This window comes from Jaculus jaculus, chromosome 17 (genome assembly GCF_020740685.1).
Source record: "Jaculus jaculus isolate mJacJac1 chromosome 17, mJacJac1.mat.Y.cur, whole genome shotgun sequence".
Taxonomy (NCBI): domain Eukaryota; kingdom Metazoa; phylum Chordata; class Mammalia; order Rodentia; family Dipodidae; genus Jaculus; species Jaculus jaculus.
In genome coordinates, this window is record NC_059118.1 from 52,133,905 (window position 1) to 52,154,483 (window position 20,579).

Sequence of the window (20,579 nt, forward strand, 5' to 3'; positions counted from 1 at the left end):
CACCACAAGTGACAGGCCCAGCCTTGGTGGTTGGGATGACACATTGACAGAAACAGAGAGCACTGGGAAAAGTAAGGTGTATGTGTGTGAAGGCTTGTAAGTGAACTATTTTTTTTTAGTCTGGAAAGTGATTTCTAAAGCAGAAAGTATTAAATCTAAGATATTTAGATAAAGCACATGAGAGACCTACAGCCATGAGGATCTAGGATTTGTCCTCTAGGGAAAGAGGAGCTCCTCTGCTAAATTTGAGCCTAGGGTTAGCCTGAGGAAGGCAGGAGTTTATCAGGACTGTGTGCAAAAAGGTCTGAAAGAACAAGGAGTGAGAGGGAAGGAGGGAACAGAAGTGTTCCATGTCAGGAAGGCTTTGTAGAGCAACAGCAGAGATAAGGCTTGCCTAGAGCCTGGGCCGGGTGAGTGGAGAATGGTGACCGAGGAAAACAGCTGACTTTGTGCAAGCATCCTTGCCCTGGGGCTCCTGTGTCATGTCGAAGGTGATGGGAAAGGTTCTGAGCTCATCCTTCTTGTATAGTGGGGAAGAAGGGGATGTCTGAAAGGTAGAAATGAGAAACTAAGGCTGGAGAGATGGCTTAGTGGTTAAGCACTTACCTGTGAAGCCTAAGGACCCCCGTTTGAGGCTCAATTCCCCAAGACCCACATAAGCCAGATGCTGGAGGCCCTAGTGCGCCCATTCTCTGTCTCTCTGTCTGTCTGTCTCTCTCTCTCTCTCTCTCTCTCTCTCTCTCTCTCTCTCTCTCTCTCTCTGTCACTCTCAAATAAATAAATAAAATATTTTTGAAAAGAGAAACTATACAGGTAAGGCACAGAGAAGTCTTTAGAATGGGTTGTCTTGAACCTACCTTCAAAAGTGATGTGTAGAAGTTTTCTCTCGTGTACTGGGAATTTGTAAATGCCTTCTTATTATTAAATATAGTGACACATAGAAAAGACATGGTCCCTCCTGAGGGGCACCGGCAGCCTACTCAGATGAATTAATTATACAAATAAATGAAAAGTTACAAGAAGACATGCTATGGAGACAAAAGACGTGGGCTGACCGAACATCAGAGAAACTTTTTATCAGTCCATGCTACTGTGTGGAAATGAGAAAAAGAACCCTGCTGTGATGGACGTGCAGGACCGCAGGAAGAAATCATGTCAGTCACTTTCCTCTGACTTCCAGTCCCTCCCTCCTCCCCACCCTGTCCATCTTGTTTTCAGTCCTCATATCAAAATCTGGTAGTTTCACCAGGCATGGTGGCACACGCCTTTAATCCAAGCACTCGGGGGGCAGAGGTAGGAGGATCATCACGAGTTCAAGACCACCCTGAGACTACATAGTGAATTCCAGGTCCACCTGGGCTAGAATGAGACCAAAATCTGGTCGTTTTTTTTTTTTAATGCTATAATTTAAAACTTGGGGATTTTTGTCTATGTTTGACTAGGATTGAGCCCAGGGCTTCCTCGCAGATGCTAAGCAAGTGCTCTAACATGGCTGGGAAAACTGGAAAGTTTGGTTTCACTTTGTTTGAGACAGGTCCTCATGTAGCCCAGAACTCCTGATCGGCATTATTGCTGGTGTGTACCACTATGCTAAAGTCTGCTTTTTTGACTATTTTATCAAGAGAGAGAAAAAATGAGGCCTCCAGCCATTGCAAATAAATTCCAGATGCATGCACCACCTTGTGCGTCTGGCTTACGTGGGTCCTGGGGAATAGAACCTGGATCCTTTGGCTTTGCAGGCAAGTGCCTTAACCACTAAGCCATCTCCCCAGCCCTAACACCTGATTTTTAATAAAATATTCCACAGTTAGCTCCTGAGCAGTGGTTCTCAATGGGTAACTCGTCGGTGGGCAAGGGGGAAGTACTTGGAAGCCGCTGTCTGCCCTTCTGATGGCACTGCTCACATGGAATGCAGGCTGTGGCCTCTGCTTCCCTGGGGACATTCCCTTTCTTCCACACCCAGGGACGAACTCTTCCGGCAAAGCCTGGCCAAGCTCCGAGAGCAGCTGGTGAAGGCAAACACCCTGGTGAGGGAAGCGAACTTCTTAGCTGAGGAAATGTGCAAGCTCACTGACTACCAAGTGACCCTTCAGATCCCTGCTGCGAACCTCAGCGCCAACGGGAAGGTAAGAATGTCCCCAGGGAAGGAGCCCAGGTGTCACCCAGAACTAGCCAGTCAGTACTGTAAACTGGAATCCAAAGATTGTCCCCCGTGAGGAGATCCTTACATTGAAGCAAGGTGTGCCTTCCAGTGTAAGCTCCTCAGCGTAAACAGTGCTCTCAGACATGGTAGAAGCCGGGTCTGCAAAGCGTCTGTGGCTGGAGGGATGGCTCATGAGCCTGACGCCTGGAATTCAGATCCCAGAACACGCACAAAGCTGATGAGCATCTGTCGTTCCAGCGCGTCTGCAGTGAGAAGGGAGACAGAAGCTTGTGAGCAAACTAGCCTGGCATACTTAAACATCAGTTAATAGCAAAAGACTCTGCCCTCGAACAAGGTGGAAGGCAGGGACCAAAACCTGAGGTTGTCCTCTGACCTCCATGCAGGCACTGCAGCACATACATTCCTGCATATTAATCCCCTCTGTCACTTTCTGTTGATCCGTCTGTCTGTCTCTCTCTCTCTCATACACACACAAACACACACAAATTTAAGCAGAGATAATAGAGTATATATATAAGTAATCATGCCTTTTCCTTCATGTTAATAATCCTCTTCTGAAGCGGGGTATATTTGTGTTTTGTTACGGTGCCTTTCTTTGAGTAAATTCCATAAGAACAAGAGGCATCTTGGAAACCTGTCTTTAACACAGAAGTCCGCAGCCATATGGAAGTTTCCTCTTCATTTCAAGATGGAGTTAAGAAGAAACTTGTAAAAAATAGTTCTTGAATCTATTCATTTTGCTATCCAACATTCAAACTGGAAAGTGAGTTAGGGGAATCTTTTTTATTTAAATATTTATTTATTTATTATTTATTTGAGACAGAGAGAGAGAATGGGTGCACCAGGGCCTCTAGCCACTGCAAACAAACTCCAGAGACATGATCCACCATGTGCATCTGGCTTACGTGGGACCTGGAGAATCGAACCTGGGTCCTTAGACTTCGCAGGCATGCACCTTAAGCACTAAGCCATCTCTCTAGCCCCAGATAGGAGGTATCTTATCAGTCTTTCTGGGATCTAGTTTATGGTCTTAAGTAGTTCTAAGATAATAGGCAATAAATGTTTTTTTCTTTGTTTTTTGTTGTTTCAAAGTAGGGTTTCGCTCTAGCCCAGGCTGACCTGGAATTGAGTCTGTAGTCTCTGAACTCACAGTGATCCTCCTACCTTTAAGAAGTGTACTTTTTGGACTGGAGAGATGGCTTAGCGGTTAAGCGCTTGCCTGTGAAGCCTAAGGACCCCAGTTTGAGGCTCCATTCCCCAGGACCCACGTTAGCCAGATGCACAAGGGGGCACACGCATCTGGAGTTCATTTGCAGTGGCTGGAAGCCCAGGCACGCCCATTCTCTCCCTCCCTCTCTCCCCCTCTCCTTCTCTCCCCCTCTCCCTTACTCCCTCTCTCTCCCTCTCCCTCCCAACCAACCTCTCTCTCTCTCTCTCTCTCTCTCTCTCTCTCTCTCTCCCCTTCTTTCTGTCTTGTCACTCTCAAATAAATAAAAATAAACAAAAATATGTATTCTTTTTAAGACAGGATCTCAGACTGGCCTCAAACTCACTGTAAAACTGAGTATGACCTTGACTTCTAAACCTCCTGCCTCCACCTCCTAAGTGCAGAGGTTACTGGCATGTACCGCCACCCCCGTTTGTGTTTGCTGAGGGTCAAACAGCAGTTCCTGCATGTCAGCTGTTGCGGCCAGGTTCGCACTGCTGGTAGTCATCACCCAACCCAGAGCAGCTTGTGGGGGAAAAACGAGGCTTATTTTGGCCTGCAGGCTCAGGGGGAAGCTTCACGATGGCAAGGAAAACAATGGCATGAGCAGAGGGTGGACATCACCCCTGCCCAACATAAGGAGGACAACAGGAACAGGAGAGTGTGCCAAACACTGGCCAGGGGACACTGGCTATAACACCCATAAGCCCACACCCAACAATACACTGCCTCCAGGAGTCATTAATTCCCAAATCTCCATCAGCTGGGGACCTGGCATTCAGAACACCTCAGTTTATGGGGGACACCTGAATCAAACTGCCACACTAGCCAAGCATTCTACCGACCGATCTATATCCCCAGCCCTCATAGTGCCCCTTGTAATAGCAAAATTTGAAATACCCTTGATGTTATGTAAGAATTAGTCAAAATATGATAACTCTATATAATAGATTGCTGTTGCTATTAAAAACTCATGTTTATGAGCCAAGTGTGGTGGCACACACCTTTAATCCCAGCCCTTGGGAGGCAGAGGTAGGAGGATCACTGAGTTTGAGGCCACCCTGAGACTGCATAGTTAATTCCAGGTCAGCCTGGACCAGAATGAAACCCTACCTTGAAAAAAAATCATGTTTATGTGGCTGGAGAGATGGCTTAGCAGTTAAGGCACTTGCCTGGAAAGCCTAAGAACACATGTTCAACTCTCCAGGTCCCATGTAGCCAGATATACAGTGACACGAGTGTGCAATGTCTCACATGTGCCAAGGGGCTGCACACTTATGGAATTCGTTCACAGTGGCTGAAAGGCCCTGACACACCCATTCATTCATTCTCCCCCTCCCCCCTTCTCTCTGCATCTTTCTGTTTCAAAAAAAAATCTTAAAAAAATAAAATCATATTTATGAAGAGTATCAACAAAAGGATCACAACAAAACTGAGAGATGATTGGGCTGTGAAATTATGTATTTATTTTACTCAATTATGATAGAATATGTGTGGGTATTTATATAGAGAGAAGACTGAAAATAACAAAATGTAGGTGGTAGAACTTTTTCTTCTTTTATAACCTTGCTATAGTATCTGCAGTGTTGAGTAGTCATAGAGAACTATGTTCACGTTCTTTGGTTTTCTTTTCTTCTTGTGCAGAGAGGAGCCATAGTGAGTGAGCCAGCCATCCAGGTGAGGAGGAAAGGGAAGAGCATCCAAGTGTGGACCATCGAGAAGCTGGAGAACAAACTAATTGATATGAGAGATCTATACCAAGAATGGAAGGAAAATGTTCCTGAGGTTGGTCATATTAGAGGAAAGCATCAAAAAAAAAAAAAAAAAATCTAACCACCAGGTGGGATGTAGGGAGGGGAGCAGTGGTACGTATACTAGGTGGGGTCAGCAAGGGGACACATGACCTACACACAGCAGCGGAATGGTGAGCGCACCAGCGGGTTCTTCTGTGACTGCGTTTTTGCCACATGGCACGCAGAGCGAAGCATATTCATGTTCAGTCTCTTGAACAGTCAACTGGGCTGGAGTCGGCCTGGATTTGGTGCACACACCCATCCTGTGATCGTGGCCGGGTAGATATCTAAGTGTCATCTTAGTGCACGTAATCAGTTGGGTTTGGGGGTGTTTTGTTTTGTCTCATTTTAACACTTGTAATAGAAAGGGAGCGTGGTGCAGCTGAGGAGACAAGAAGGTTGCAAGGCATGAAATGCAGGCGGGTGTGATGGACAGCATGAGCAGAAGCTGGGTCGAGTCCTTAGCCCAGGCAGCACTTCCTGCCCCAGAGACACGTCCCTCTCACGTGCTGCCTTTGTTTTCTGGGTGCATATGAGTCTAGTTTTATTTCTTGTCTAAAGGAGACATTAGTATCCTTTAAATTTGTTTATTGTTACCATTAAATAGTGTGATTTAAGTTAACGATTTGTTTGCTGCTCACCCACTGCAATGTCCCTCCTAATGCCAGGCAAAGAGGCTGTATGGGAAACGAGGTGATCCTTTCTATGAAGCCCAAGAAAATCACAACCTCATAGGTGTGGCTAATGTGTTCTTGGAATGCCTCTTCTGTGATGTGAAGCTTCAGTATGCAGTGCCTATCATCAGCCAGCAGGGGGAGGTAAGGACCTGCAGCCAGACTCAGAAAGTGATAAGTCTGGAAATTCTGTTAATCTAATCTATCACATGGATAAGGAAGTTAGGGGGACAGTCATTATCTGAATTCTTTTTCCTCCTCCTAATAGCTGGCATTAATATAAATTATCAGAGTTAGGCCATGTTCTTAAAAAATAATTCTGACACAGTTTGTGGGTCTCAAGTTTTGTCTTTGTTTTAATCAGAGTAGAAATCTTTGGAGAGCCAGAGTCAGCACTTTGCCCATACTGATTTCTCCTTTCAGAGGCAGTCTTACACTTCTGTCTTGTACTCCAGTTCTACCCTGACCTATAAATGATCTTTATGAGATCCAACTTGGGAGGATTCTTTTGAAATTCAAAGTAATCAAGAAACTAAGCTTAAATAACCCTCTATTATCCTCCTTCAAAACTATCATCTTTTCTTATTTCGATATATGGGAGCTAGGCCCTGCAGTATAGACCTATAATCTCAAGTACTTAGGAGGTGGAGGCAGGAGGATCAGTACTTCAAGGGTCTCAGTTACGTATCAAGTTTGAGACCAGTATGAACTACATGAGACCCAGCCAACTCAAAAAGGGTACATTATCTCTTTGTAGGCTGAAGATATTTTAAAAAGCATTCTTGGAAAACTTTCGCCTGTTTCACCAAGAGATGCTTTTATGTTCAATTTAGTAACATCCACACTTCATAGTTTATCTTTTTTTATTTTTTTGTTCATTTTTATTTATTTATTTGAGTGTGACAGAAAGAGACAGAGAGAGAGAGAATGGGCGCGCCAGGGCTTCCAGTCACTGCTAACGAACTCCAGACGCGTGCGCCCCCTTGTGCATCTGGCTAATGTGGGTCCTGGGGAATCGAGCCTCGAACCGGGGTCCTTAGGCTTCACAGGCAAGCGCTCAACCGCTAAGTCATCTCTCCAGCCCCATAATTTATCTTTTGTGACATACAACTTTGAACTACAAAATTATTCCCTGTGCTTCTTAGGGCAGGTTGGGAATACCGTCGTCCCCGAAGTGCAGCTGGGAAATAGGCCCGAGTTCCCAGGCCGGGGCTGTAAGTACACAGACCACGTCTGTGTTGGAAGCCCCCGCCCCGCCCCCGCCCCCAAGCTCACTCTGTCCTCCTGTGCTCAGAACGCGCACACCACGCGTGGCAGTGAGACCCAGTGCTGCCACCTTGCTCCTTCTCGGGCTGGAGCCCATGGTGGGCTCAGGGCATTCCATGCACCCCCTAAAATTATTTTTAAATGCATTAGTTTTTTTAAAAAAGTCACAGAAAACATAAGCCACTACCTTCTGGCTGATGTGTCTTCCTTCCTTTGTCCTCATTACTTCCCCTATGTATATCTCCCTTGTCAAGTGTCATCAACTAGTGTCGTTCAGAACCCTGCTCCCAGTGCCACCTGCTACATGGAAGGATGAGCTACCTTTAGAGATAACCCTAAGTGCCTGGCATGGTGGCACACGCCTTTAGTCCCAGCACACAGGAGGGAGAGGTAGGAGGATCACTGTGAGTTCCAGGACAGCTTGGAACTACAGAATGAGTTCTATGTCAGCCTGGGCTAAAGTGAGACCCTACCTCAGAAAAAAAATAAAAGAAAATAGAAATATCCCTAAGTCAGGTAAAGTCGTTGAAGCCTGTGACCCCAGCATGCAGGAGGCTAAGGAGGAGGAAGACAAGTACAAGACCGACCCGTACTACAGGCAAGATTCTACCTCAAATAGTGCTAAACTGGCCCTACGCCAGAGAAATGACACAGCAGTGCAGAGGTTTAAAACTCTTTAATAAAAATTGCTGAAAAGGACTTTTTTTGAACCAAAGATAGGGACCCAGCCCCTGTAATCTTAGTACTTGGAAAGTTGAAGCAGGAGGATTGTAAGTTCAAGGTCAGACTGGGCTACATCATGAGGATCTGTCTCAAAAAAAAGGTTGGGGAGTAGTAGCTGGAGAGATAGCCTAGCAGTTAAGGTGCTAGGACCCAGGTTCAGTTCTCACATATGCCAGATGTGCAAGGTGGCACATGCATCTGGAGTTCATTTGCAGTGGCTAGAGGTCCTGGCGTGTCCATTTTGTCTCTATGTGCCTCTTTATCTTTCTGTTTCTCTCTCTCTCATGAATAAATAATTTTTTTAAAAAAAGACAGTGAAAAGAACTGCTTGTTTAGATTATTCCTCCTGGGACCACCCCACAGGGCCCTTCTGCAGCCAGCTCTGGCTATGGCTTATCATCCTTTACTCTAGGAAACCAGGAACAGTATCTGTTCAGCTTGCTGTTGTAAATACAGTTCCTTGTATCAATGCTCAATAACCATGTATTGAGTAGATAAACTTAGTCTACATACATTTGTCCAATACCTGTACATGTCTGTTTAGATTAACTGCTTTAGCCTGTGGTCTCTGGGCTCTGGTGTGTCTTTTTCCACAAGGTCCTGCTCCCCAGTAGCCTGGCCCACTCTTTTTCTTGGTATCTAATGAGACTGAGTTGCTAAAGCATGCAATCCAATAAGCAAGCATGGAAAAAGGAAGATTCTGTAGGGTATATGATAGTTGCCCAGAAGCTCTTCCTGGGCCAACCGAGGATGGCCCCACCTGGGCATCCAGATGCAGGGAGGCTGTTTTGTTTCAGAGTAAGTCAGGAGAGCTTTTGGAGCAAGCAGTGGAATGGACTGACATGGAAGGAGTAGGTGTCTTTCCTGGTGATGGCCTGGGAAGGAGCATTTTCCTCTGCTGTGGATAGCCAGGCAGAATCGCAGAGCTGTATAACCATCAGGTGTAGAGATTCCATCTCGGGCCAGTGTTGCTGATGGAATGCCCTGAACTCTGCTCCGTGACCCAGGTCGCCGGGCGTCTCCATGTGGAAGTGATGCGTGTCACAGGAGCTGTGCCAGAGCGTATGGTAGAGGATGATTCTTCAGAGAACTCCAGTGAAAGTGGAAGCCTGGAAGTCGTGGACAGCAGTGGAGAAGTCGTTCACCGAGTGAGGAAGCTGACATGCCGGGTGAGAGGGCATTGAGGAGGACGTTCACTGGCCGTTCCATACAGACTGTCTCCATTGTCCATCCGGTGTGATGACAGTGAAGCTGACAAAGAGAAAGCTATGGGCAGTGCTTTTCCTTTTCTTTTTTTTATTTTTCTTTTTGGGAGGAGAGAGAGAGAATGGGTGCACCAGGGCCTTTCACCCACTGTAAACCATCTCCAGACGTGTGCACCCCCTTGTGCACATGTGCAACATTGCACACTTGTGTCACTTTTGTGTCTGGCTGTGTAGGATCTGGAGATTCAAACAAGCAGTCTTGGGCTTCACAGGCAACCACCTTAACCGCTAAGTCATCTCTCCAGCCTGACAGTGCTTTGTCTAGGAGAATGGCACACTTTCTCATGACAGCTGTGGAAAATTCTAAAAGCAGGTATATTCCTGCTTTGGTATGTGAGAAGTGGTTCCAGGATGTCCTCTGGTACCTTAATCCACAAGTGCCTGAGGCACTTAACAAGAAATGGTGTAGCATTTGCATATAATTATGCACATTCTCCCATATGCTTTAAGTGATCCCTAATGTAATAACATCCAAAAGAATGCAGGTGTTATACAAGCGATGGTTGCATTGCTTAGAGGAAAACAACAAGGTTGGAGTCTGCACGTGTCTGTACTGATGCAGGTACTTTTCAAGTCTCTGATTGGCTGTTGGTTAAATCTGCAGGTATTGAAACTACAAATATAGAAGCTATGTATTTGGCAGCACAGTGTGTATATTACCTAGTGACTTATGTTTTCTTTAAAAGGTCACATCTTATTCAGAAATTCTGTCATTAGTATGATTTACAGGAATATATGCTCTTTGCCAAGTTTACATATTGTAGTTAGAGAACTGTGGTACAGATTTTATTTTAGAATTCTTGATAAATAGCCTCAAATGTTTTCAGTTGTCAAATAGATGACTGCTTTATTTTCTCGCCTCTTAAATTTGAGGTTACTGAAGTAGGAAAATAATGTATAGTTTAATGTTTCCTTTTAGGGGGTTATATCTCATTTCCCTTTTTTCAATCTTTTCAGGTCAAAATTAAAGAGGCAACTGGGCTCCCCTTAAGCCTCTCAAATTTCGTCTTCTGTCAGTATACATTCTGGGACCAGTGTGAGTCTACAGTGGCTGCCCCGGTGGTAGACCCAGACGTGCCCTCGCCTCAGTCCAAGGATGCTCAGTACACGGTGACCTTCTCTCACTGTAAGGTACAGATGCCATTGCAAAGTGAGCTAGAGGCTTGTGGATATCCCTCAGTGAAGAAATGTGTATGTAGTGTGTCCAAGGCCCTGGCACCAGAACAACATTGACAAAGTGAACTGCATGATAGGGTAATGAATTGGGGGCAGGTTCTAAATCTTTGTTATTGTTTTGAGACAGTCTCGCTTTTTAGCCTGGCCTAGCTTAGAACTCATATGGAAGCCCTTCTTCCTAGTTTCCCAGCTGCTGGATTGTGGACATAAGCCCCATGCCTGGCCAGTATCCACCTATAATTTAGGAGTCTTCCCCATGTGTGATAGTGCTGACCCACACTCGGGAGACTCAAGCAGGAAAATCCCACATTCAAGGCCAGCCTGGGTACTTGGGCCATCTCAGAGAAAAGTTTCCCTGTACAGATTTTTACTGGCCTTAGTAGAGCTTACTACAAATTTAAATTACTTAGGAATATAGGAAAATGAAATCTGAAAGGTCTCAACCTGCAGTCTTTTTCCACAAAGGGATAACTACTAGTGATATTTGGCTCTATATATATAATTTTAAATTTTATTTGTTTTTTGCAAGCAGAGAGAGAGAAGGGGAGTGAGAGAATGAGCATGCCAGGGCCTCTAGCCGCTACAGACGTACACTAAATACATGTGCCACTTTGTGTATCTGGCTTTACATGGGTACTGGAGAATTGAACCAAAGTTGTTAGGCTTTACAGGCAAGCTCCTTAACCACTGAGCCATCACTCCAGCCCTCTTTTTTTTTTTTTTTTTTTTTTTTTTTGAGGTAGGATTTCACTCTAGTCCAGGCTGACCTGGAATTCACAATGGAGTCTCAGGGGCCTCAAACTCACAGTGATCCTCCTACCTCTGCCTCCCAAGTGCTGGGATTAAAGGCATGCGCTACCACGCCCAGCTCCAGCCCTCATTTTATTTTTTTGAGGTGGGAGCTTTCTAGGTTGCATGTTGGCCTTGAACTCCAGAGCTCACCACGTCCTTCTGAGCAGCTGGGAAGTCACTGCCGGCTGTGGCTCCTGCCACATGTCTTCATAAGCCGCTTACAAATGCTCTTCAACTTTCTTGTGTGTACACACCCATAACTTTTAAAAGTTGTACACAAATGAGATCACATACATATAGCGGAGTTGTAGACATCTTAACCAGTAAATTACAGTAGCGATTTTGCATTCTTTTGAATATAGCAGCATTCTGGAGGCAACATTTTAAGTTACTGCTTTCTTCATTGGAATTGTTGCCTCCCAGCTTCCTTTGGACCTAGCATTATGGGATGGTTTCCCATAAAAAGTAAGAAAGATGAGCTTAATGTCCTTCAGAGTAAGTTGGTATCCTTATGTGTAATTCTTGTCATGCTTGCTTCCTGCTGCCTGTCCCAGGACTACGTGGTGAACGTCACAGAGGAGTTCTTGGAGTTCATCTCAGATGGAGCACTGGCGATTGAAGTGTGGGGCCACAGGTGTGCTGGAAATGGCAGCTCCATCTGGGAGGTCGATTCTCTTCATGCGAAGACAAGAACGCTGCATGACAGGTTTGTTCCTGCCATAAGCTTCAGAAAGTGGGTCAAGGCTAGCTAGTGCTTGGACAGTGGGGAAAGGACGGGCTTTGAACCCGGGGCTGTGGATGAGGTGCTAAGCTGCTGAACTGTTTCCTAGCCCCTTTGTAGTCAGAATGGTGGAAGGGGTCACCAAGCACCGAAGAAACACGGCGAGGAAAATAAACCATCACAACTAAGGAAAGTCAAGTAACTGCTTATTTATGGAGAAAAGAGTCAGCCGTGATTTTACTTCACACTGTTTACAAAGATGTATTACAAGTTGAATAGCAATTCAAATGCAAACGTAACACTGTAAAGTTGATGGAAGAAAGCAGTAGGGTTTATGTGTCCATTAATTCATTCGTTCATTTTGAGGCAATGTCTCATGTAATCCAGGCTGGCCTCAAAGTTCCCTGTAGCCTAGAATAACGTTGAACTTTGGATCCTCCTGCCTCTATCTCCCAAGTGCTGGGATTTCAGAGGTGCACCACCATACCCAGTTTACGTAGTGTTGAGGCTCAGACTTAGGACTTCATGAATGCAAAACAAGTACTCTGCCAACTGAGCCATGTCCCAGCCCCATTTGTGGGTTTTGAGATAGGATCTCTCTCTCTATAGACCAAGCTGGCCTTAAACTCACTGTGCAGCCCAGGTTGGCCCTGAACTCAGGGTAATCCTCCTACCTCCACCTCTTGAGTGCTGGGATTTTAGGTGTGACACCGTGCCTGGGTAAGGAGGATATCTGCACAACTTTGAGGTGGTCACAGGCTCTCAGAGAGACCACAGAAAATGCTAACCAAGGAAGGAAACGTGTTACTAGAGTCAGTCCACACTGAAGGCTGTTCCTGCGAAAAGGCATTGCTGTGAAGACTACAGTTTAGGAAAAAACTGAATCTCTTGAAAGCTGATCATCTGCCTCTTGTGTGATGCAGGCATCTCAGTCCTAGGTGTTCACACAAGAAAACGGCAAACTTAAGTCCACATACAGCGTTTGGGCCAGTCTCGTCCATTGTGTCCCAGAGTTACAAACAACCCAGATCCCCTTCAGTGGGTGAATAAGCAAATTATGATTTCTAAAGAGAACATCAGTCACCATTAAAAATAAAAGAACTGGGGCCAGAGAGATGGCTTAGTGGTTAAGATGCTTGCCTGCAAAGCCAAAGGATCCAGGCTTGATTCTCCAGGACCCATGTAAGCCAGATGCACGAGGTAGCATGCATCTGGAGTTCATTTACAGCAGCTGGAGGCCCTGGTGCATCCATTCATATTTCTCTCTCTCCCTCCCCCCCCCCAAAGAAATACATAAAAGAACTATTCCTCCATGGTGCCTAATGAGAGTAGCCACACATGGGAGTCCACAGTGCATCACTGCACTTACATAAAGTTCGAGGACAGGTCTAACATGTGAGGTGCCAGGTGTAGTCTGGGCGGGAAGACAGTGGTATGTCCATGAGCACACAAGTCTGTCAGATCTCTTAGGACTCTACACACTCAGTGGAATATAAAGTATACTTCAGTTAAATTAAAATTCTGTGCCACAGGTTTGCATGAGAACGAAATAAGTAGATACTCCAGGAGCCATCCCTGGCATGGTGCCTGGCGCCTGGCATGTAGCAGGTGCTCAGTAGATGGTCACCTTGTTTCCATCATCTCCTGGCTGGCTCACTGTTACTAGTAAACTCTTTCTGGGTGTTTTCAGGTTCTTGGCATCTCACTGAAAAAAAGTGGGAAAAGGCACACATGAGTAGTTAAGCAGCAAGAAACCTTATTAAGAGCAAAGAGATAGTAGCAGTTTGAACACACTGCCAAAGGGGCCGAGGGCTACTCCATGGAGAGCACTCGGCGCACAAGGAAGTAGGCTGGGGCTTCTTTTTAAAAAAAAGACAACATTTTTATTTAGTTTCTTGTGAGCAGAGAGAGAAAGAGAGAATGGGTTTGCCAGAGCCTCTTGCCACCGCACATGAACTCCAGATGCATGCACCACTTTGTGCATCTGGCTTTATTTGGGTCCTGGGGAATTGACCATGAGTCAGCAGGCTTTGCAAGCGTCTTTGACCATGAGCCATCTCCCTAGTCCACTTTATAGGATTTTTAAGGGAGAACAGGTCAGCTGCTAGGGGTGAATCTGAGTTTCTGGTTTAATTGACAGGTCTGGATCATAGCATTTTCTGTACTGCACATGCTCCTTCCAATGATTTTAATCAGCTTGTGCCGGTTACGCATAGGCAAACACATGAGAAAATGAGCGCACTGTTAGAAGCACTGTGCCTGCCTGTAGCTTGGTGCAGCTGGAGTCTCAGGTCTCCAGCAGGTCATTTGTACCTTGTGGGGGAAGAGAAGGCGGTATGCTGCTCATGCCAAGCAGCGTCCGGGTAGCTAAACTGTCTCCTGTGCTTGTGTGCCTCCTGTCACCAGTCATGTCCCTGGATGCTGACACAGGTTTGCGGGATGTGTTTTGCAGGTGGAACGAAGTAACTCGAAGAATAGAAATGTGGATCTCCATATTAGAGCTGAACGAGTTAGGGGACTATGCCGCGGTAGAGCTTCACCAGGCGAAAGATGTCAACACAGGAGGCGTCTTTCAGCTCAGACAGGTGCTAAGTTCAGGGCTTTCTGGTTTGACTTCATGTTTCTCTCTTCCCTGCTCTTACAGTCTTGGGGAATTGCCAGTCATTTGTATTTCTGTTCCCTGGTTGTTTTTCCTGTGTCTTATTCTCTTCCTCTAACCCCCCCCTCCCCTGTGCCCCTTCTCTGGCACCTCCACCACTCCCACCTCTGCAGGGTCATTCTCGAAGAGTGCAAGTCACAGTGAAGCCTGTGCAGCATTCAGGGACACTGCCGCTTATGGTGGAGGCCATCTTATCGGTGTCCATTGGCTGTGTGACGGCCAGGTCCACCAAACTGCAAAGAGGCCTGGACAGTTACCAGGTAAGACATGGACCTGAAATAGTATGTAATGAAGATCGGGGACTGCGGGTGTTTCGCAGTGTAGAGCACCTGCCTAGCATGTGCGAGGCCCTGGTTCCATCTCCAGCATTGCAAAAAAGAAAGGTAAAGAGATTGGTTAGTGCAGAAGTTAAAAAAAAAAAAAAAAAAGAATTATCTGAGATGAGGAGATGGCTCAGCAGTTAAGGTACTTGCCTATGAAGCCAGACAACATGGGTTCTATTCCTCAGTGCCCATGTAAAGCCAGATATATAAATAGCACATGCATCTGGAGTTCGTTTGAGGTGGCTGGAGGTACTGGTACACCCATACACCCATTCTCTCTCTCTTTTCCTACAAATAAGTAAATAAATGAAGAATGAATCATCTATGATGGAAACCTAGCGGGAGTATAACTCCTTGTCTTGACTGAATGTCTTCCCCCAATTCACATTTCCATCCATTGCCAATTTTCTAAACATATATAATTACTTCTTAACATTTCTTAATCATAGGCTTATGGATAAGCACCCTTATTAAGGTGGTAGTATTTACTTTAGACAGGTTTTATTTTTTATCTGGCCAACATATGTGTAAACATTTAACACTGCTGCCTGGCCTGATCTACTTTTATTAACATCATCAGCTACTCCCAAGCACTACCATAAGGAACCAGTTCTTTGGAAGGCTCACTACTGCTCTGTTTTGTCTTTAGTTTAAATTATAGTAAAGCTGTGCTCATGATTGCATTTGTCCATATAGTCTCCATGTCCTAAGCTTCACATTCTCATGTAAGAAATTTTCTTATGGCAGTGTGCATAGAAAAGGTGCAGGAATGAGGACCTGAAGATCAAGGTTATCCTCAGCTATGTAACGTGCCCCAGGCCAGCCTGGGATACATGAGACACTGCCTCAAAGGCCAGAAAAAAGGCACATGGACAGAGTAAAGAAAATGGGCAAGAGACTAGTCAGTACCTTATAACTTTTAAGAATTCCCTATTATGGGCTGGAGAGATGGCTTAGCAGTTAAGGTGCTTGCCTCCCAAACCAGAGGACCCAGGTTCAATTCCCCAGAACCCATGTAAGCCAGATGCACAAGGTGGTACATGCACCTGGAGTTCGTTTGCAGTGGCTGGATGCCCTGGCATGCCCATTCTCGCCCTCTCCCTCCCTCCCTCTCTCTCTCTCTCTCAGATACATAAACTAATTAAAGTGAAAATTAAACAAAAAGAATTCCCTACTATGTATCTGGAAGAAAGCATGTGATTCTGTTTTCTTTTTCTTTTCTTTTCTTTTCTTTTTTTTTTTTTTTTTTTTTTTTTTTTTTTTTTTTTTTTTTTTTTTTTTTGGTTTTTCAAGGTAGGGCCTCACTCTAGCCCAGGCCGACCTAGAATTCACTATGTAATCTCCGGGTGGCCTTGAACTCACACTCATGGCAATCCTACTACCTCTGCCTCTCGAGTGCTGAGATTAAAGGCATGTGCCGCTACGCCCGACGATTCTGTTTTCTACTCCCTCTAGATGGGAAGTGAGGACCAGACCAGCAACAAGTACTGCTGAACTGCTGATCCTGGCCCCCTCCCTGTCATGTGGGATAGGGAGCATGTCCCCACCTTGCCAAAAAAAAAAAAAAAAAAAAAAAGCATTTCCTCTCCATTTCTCCACAGAAGCCAAGTACTAGCTATTCCCTGGTGTTGTGTGCTGTCTGTCCTAAGGCTGTGCCCAGTGAGTGGGGGGTGGCTCAGTGATAGAGCATGTGCGGGTGGGAAGCCCTGAATTCAGTCCCCAGCATCGCAAGAAAAAGGGCTGCCGTTTGCCACACAGATTTAAATGATGACTATTTTAAAGATTTTCCCTTTGCTGCCCCGCACAAGGTCATACCTGCTTTCTGTTGTGGCTGACATAGTACTTTGTTTTGTTTCGCTTTTGACTTTTAAATTATTTATTTATTTATTTATTTATTTATTTATTTGCGTGAGAGAGAGAGGCAGGTAGAGAATGGACCCACCAGGGCCTTTAGCCACTGTAAAACAGTACTCCAGACACATGCATTGCCTTGTGCATCTGGCTTAGGTGGGTACTAGGAAAGTGAACCTGGATCCTTAGGCGTCACAGGCAAGTGCCTTAGCTGCTAAGCCTTCTCGCCAGCCCCTGCTTTTGGCATTTCTGTGGTACTAGGAACCAGACCCAGAGCAATTACATGTTAGGCAAGTGCTCTCCAACTGAGCTGCAACCCCAGCCCAACAGAGTACTTTAGAATTATTCTAATACAAAACCCAAAGCCAATAAAGAGTGTGATGGAAGTGCCTCCAAAGTCTAAATTCATGCTATTCCAGCCATGTGTTACTCTCATTCATGGGGAAGCAGTCCAAGGTCAGCTTGCATGCACGTTAATCACGTCGCTGGGATTGACGGGTACCAGACTTTAAAAATGTATTTTAAAGTATACACATGAAAGTAATCTTAACTATATTTTTAAGGAGGTTAATATTCTCTCCTGCAACCAAATAAGACTGTCATAAATTTAGGGTTTCATCAGGCATGATTGTGCATGCATAGAATCCCAGCACTCAGGAGGCAGAGGCAGGTGGATTGCCACAAGTTCAAGGCGAGCCAGTTATATATAGTGAGTTCCAGGCCAGCCAAGACTACACAGTGAGACCCTGTCTCAAAATGATAAATAAGATAAATAAAATAAAAAATAGTAAAGAATATGTAAGGAAAATTGTCTCCAAACTCTTGTTTTTAGCATTGTTCTTTGTTTTCTTAATTCTTATTCCAAAATGATGATTTGGTGGAATTATTGTGAGATGCAGCCCTGCCTTTGCAACAGCTGTGATCTTGCCTGTTTATTAGGGTTTATGGAGGACACTGATGACCGTCCATTTTAGTAGCATGGTGAGCTCTTACTACAGCAACCCAGCACAGAATCTGGCGTGCCTGGGGCCTTGAGTTCCCAGGAACCCTATGATATGTTATCCGTGAGAGAAGGCACAGGGGTTTGAGCACTGAGGGTTCAGACTGAGGGCCTGGCTTCTACCCTGACTGGCCACTCTCTGTGTGAGCCCTGCCTTCAAGCATTCATCCTATAGGGCGGCAGTTGCCTCAGGGCCATAGAAAGATTAGGTAAGAGAATTTCACAGTCTTGTAGATTTGCTTCTCTGTCACCTTGCTAAGCTCATCCCAGACCTCAGACAGCCTACCAGTCAGTGCATATCTCCCATCTGTCTCTGCTACAGTAGCCCCAAAATGTTGGTTTCCATACCCATCTAAGAGAGTTCTTTTTTAAAATAACTGTTTAAGTTATGTAACAAAACCATCTTCAGGGTGTTTTGTAGGGAGAGGGGGGACCTCAGGTAGAGCCTTGCCTGGTTGTGGGGGGGGTTAGAATGTCCTATAAATTACAGACAAGAGAATTAAACCCATTAACCTTTTGAGATTCAGTGGAACATTTTATTGTCTGAATGCTGTCAATGTAATGCACATGTTAAATTATTTTCCCTGTGTGCTGTTTGAGGAAACAAAATGCATGTCCTTAATGTGTATTTTCTCCTACCAGAGAGAGGAGGAGGATGGTGATGATATGGATAGTTACCAGGTATCGCTACTGCTCTCAGTCTGGGGCATGGGGGCACAGCTACTGCTAATTGCCAGCCTTCGCAAAGCCGAAGCCAGGGTGGTGGAGGCAGGGCCCCAGCCAGAATGGGCAGCTGTTCACTTGCTTCTGGTTTGCTGTGTATGTGATCAGAGACACAGTACCATCTCTGTCGATTTCCTGCTGGTTCACAATTTGTAGCCTGATTTTGCATTTTTTGCTATGCTATCTCCAGCAACTAGCTTGTAAAGCCTTGCTAAGCAAGACCATCATTGCTGTTTTAAGAGTAATCTTAAGTCACAGTTATCCATCTGTAGTCCTTGTATCCATTCTTGTCTTTCCTTTGCTAAACTACATTGTCTTCTCACAACCAGGAAACTGGAATTGCTCTCATACGCTGTTCACTTAAAACACTTCCACTGGGTCAGAGACTGCAGGTGGTTCAGGCACTTTGTATTGTTTTGGGTTTTTTGTTTTGTTTGTTTTAGGCAGTTTTCTCCCTCCTTAGGGCCAATCTTAATTCCCCATAGTGTGGAGAATTTAAAGCTCAGTTTTTTCTTACTGGAAACACAGGAAAGACTGTGTACAGATGTGTAACAATATACCTCATCAGCCTTGACTGGCCTCATCCATGCCTGGGTTACAATGGGATGCTCTCGTGGCCAGAGCTGCAAACCTAGATGAAGGTTCAGGGTTTGGCTCCCAGCCTCTGTACTGCTCGTTTTCCCAGTGTGGGGGTTCACTGTAGAGAAAGCTTCGAGGTCCCAGTGTCTGCTCTTTGTACATGGTCTTAATGCTGAGAAGAGCAGCAGGGCAAAAGCATCTGAATAGAAATGATGGATTTTCGTCCCTTTTTTGTAACTTCACTAAGGAAGGATAGAAGTAAGTAAGACCAAACCACGGGGAGAAGTCAGTGTCCCCTCAAGTCTCAGCAGTGCCGTCAACTAATGTCATGTGGCTTTCAGCGTGCTTCCTGCCAGGTTGTTCACAGTGAAGTCCAGTGGCTGTTTCTGAGATTCCTTCAAGCATGGCTGGCTGCATGTTGGGGTTTTGCACGGGGACTTTTGTTAGCCTTCTGGTGACAGCTGAATGTTAAATCTTTGCAGCAAGTCCGGAAGGTTTTCTGCTAACCTGTTCTTCCCATTTCAGAAAACACATTGACTATTCTGTCATCTCCCTTCCATTTCATGCTCTGGTTTGAGTATCCTTTTGCTTGAAGCCATGACTCCCTAAGACCACACAGAGTGCAAAACTCATCCAGTAGCTGCTGTCCTTTCAGCTTGTCTTGCTTTTAAAAGTGTAACTATCTTTTTGGAGATCAGGCTGTCTGATTTCTGGGTACCAGCATCTTTGGTAAGCATGCAGTGTCTGAGATTTATTGCATATTAATCACAGAGCAACATTCTATGGCCTTTCCTAATGAAAAGCTCCCAACCTAATTAAAGTTCTCTTTTTACATAAACGAAATCATGTATGCACTCTACAAGAAAGCTATCTTCCCTCCTGTCCTTGTTGCCAGGAAGAAGACCTAAACTGTGTGAGAGAGAGGTGGTCCGACGCACTCATTAAGCGGCGGGAGTACTTGGATGAGCAGATTAAGAAAGTCAACAACAAGAAAGGCATGTTGGGGTAACTCCCCCGAAGCTTTTTCACTTCCGTGCAGTGGGGTGATGGGTTGTTTTCTTCCTTTATTTGGAAAGTAGCCACTTACTGTCTTGAACTTGAAACAGTGATAGATATTAATAAGCAAAATTGTACATTTAAGAAGACTCTAAAAGGTTGGGGTGGATGTTCTGAGATAGACTGCTTGTCTTGTGCTCCAGCCCATCAGCACAAAAAAAAAAAAAGAAAGAAAAAAGAAAAAAAGGTTCTGAATTTGAAAGTAATAAAATTTCATGAAACTATGAGTTAAAATTGTACCACTAAATTTCAAGCCCAGATTTTGTTTTGATAACCAAAGATGTGATCAGCACAGTATGTCAGGAGAATGCCAGGTGCTAGAGTCTAGGGTTTTCAGCAGGTGTCAGAGGACTACCTGGTGTCTTGCTCCTGTTGGGTAGGAACCATGTGCTGGGCCAGTTCAGGGTGGTCCTGCAGGCCCAGCGGCCCAGTGTCCTGATACTGGCAATCACCACAAGGATCTTGGAGTATAAATATGTTCTTAAAATCCTTGGTCTTACTGGGTATGGTGGCACACACCTTTAATCCCAGCACTCAGGAGGCAGAGATAAGAGGACTGCTGTGAGTTCAAGGCCTGTCTGGGACTAAAGAATGAGCTCCAGGTCAT

General features: G+C 45.2%; 1 protein-coding gene across 6 annotated transcripts in view; it reads left to right on the plus strand.

Annotated features, from left to right (window-relative positions):
• Kif13a (kinesin family member 13A) overlaps positions 1 to 20,579 on the plus strand; it is a 213,424-nt gene that overhangs the window by 160,220 nt on the left and 32,625 nt on the right. For 4 of the 6 annotated variants that reach the window (XM_045136321.1, XM_045136320.1, XM_045136323.1 and 1 more), the window contains exons 18-27: positions 1,964 to 2,126; positions 5,016 to 5,156; positions 5,833 to 5,982; positions 8,835 to 8,996; positions 10,050 to 10,223; positions 11,615 to 11,766; positions 14,234 to 14,366; positions 14,554 to 14,700; positions 18,257 to 18,295; positions 19,812 to 19,911. In XM_045136321.1, coding sequence (XP_044992256.1) covers positions 1,964 to 2,126; positions 5,016 to 5,156; positions 5,833 to 5,982; positions 8,835 to 8,996; positions 10,050 to 10,223; positions 11,615 to 11,766; positions 14,234 to 14,366; positions 14,554 to 14,700; positions 18,257 to 18,295; positions 19,812 to 19,911 — 1,361 coding nt within the window. The remainder of the gene's footprint in view (positions 1 to 1,963; positions 2,127 to 5,015; positions 5,157 to 5,832; positions 5,983 to 8,834; positions 8,997 to 10,049; positions 10,224 to 11,614; positions 11,767 to 14,233; positions 14,367 to 14,553; positions 14,701 to 18,256; positions 18,296 to 19,811; positions 19,912 to 20,579) is intronic. The other 2 variants (XM_045136322.1, XM_045136324.1) reach the window with 1 other exon arrangement.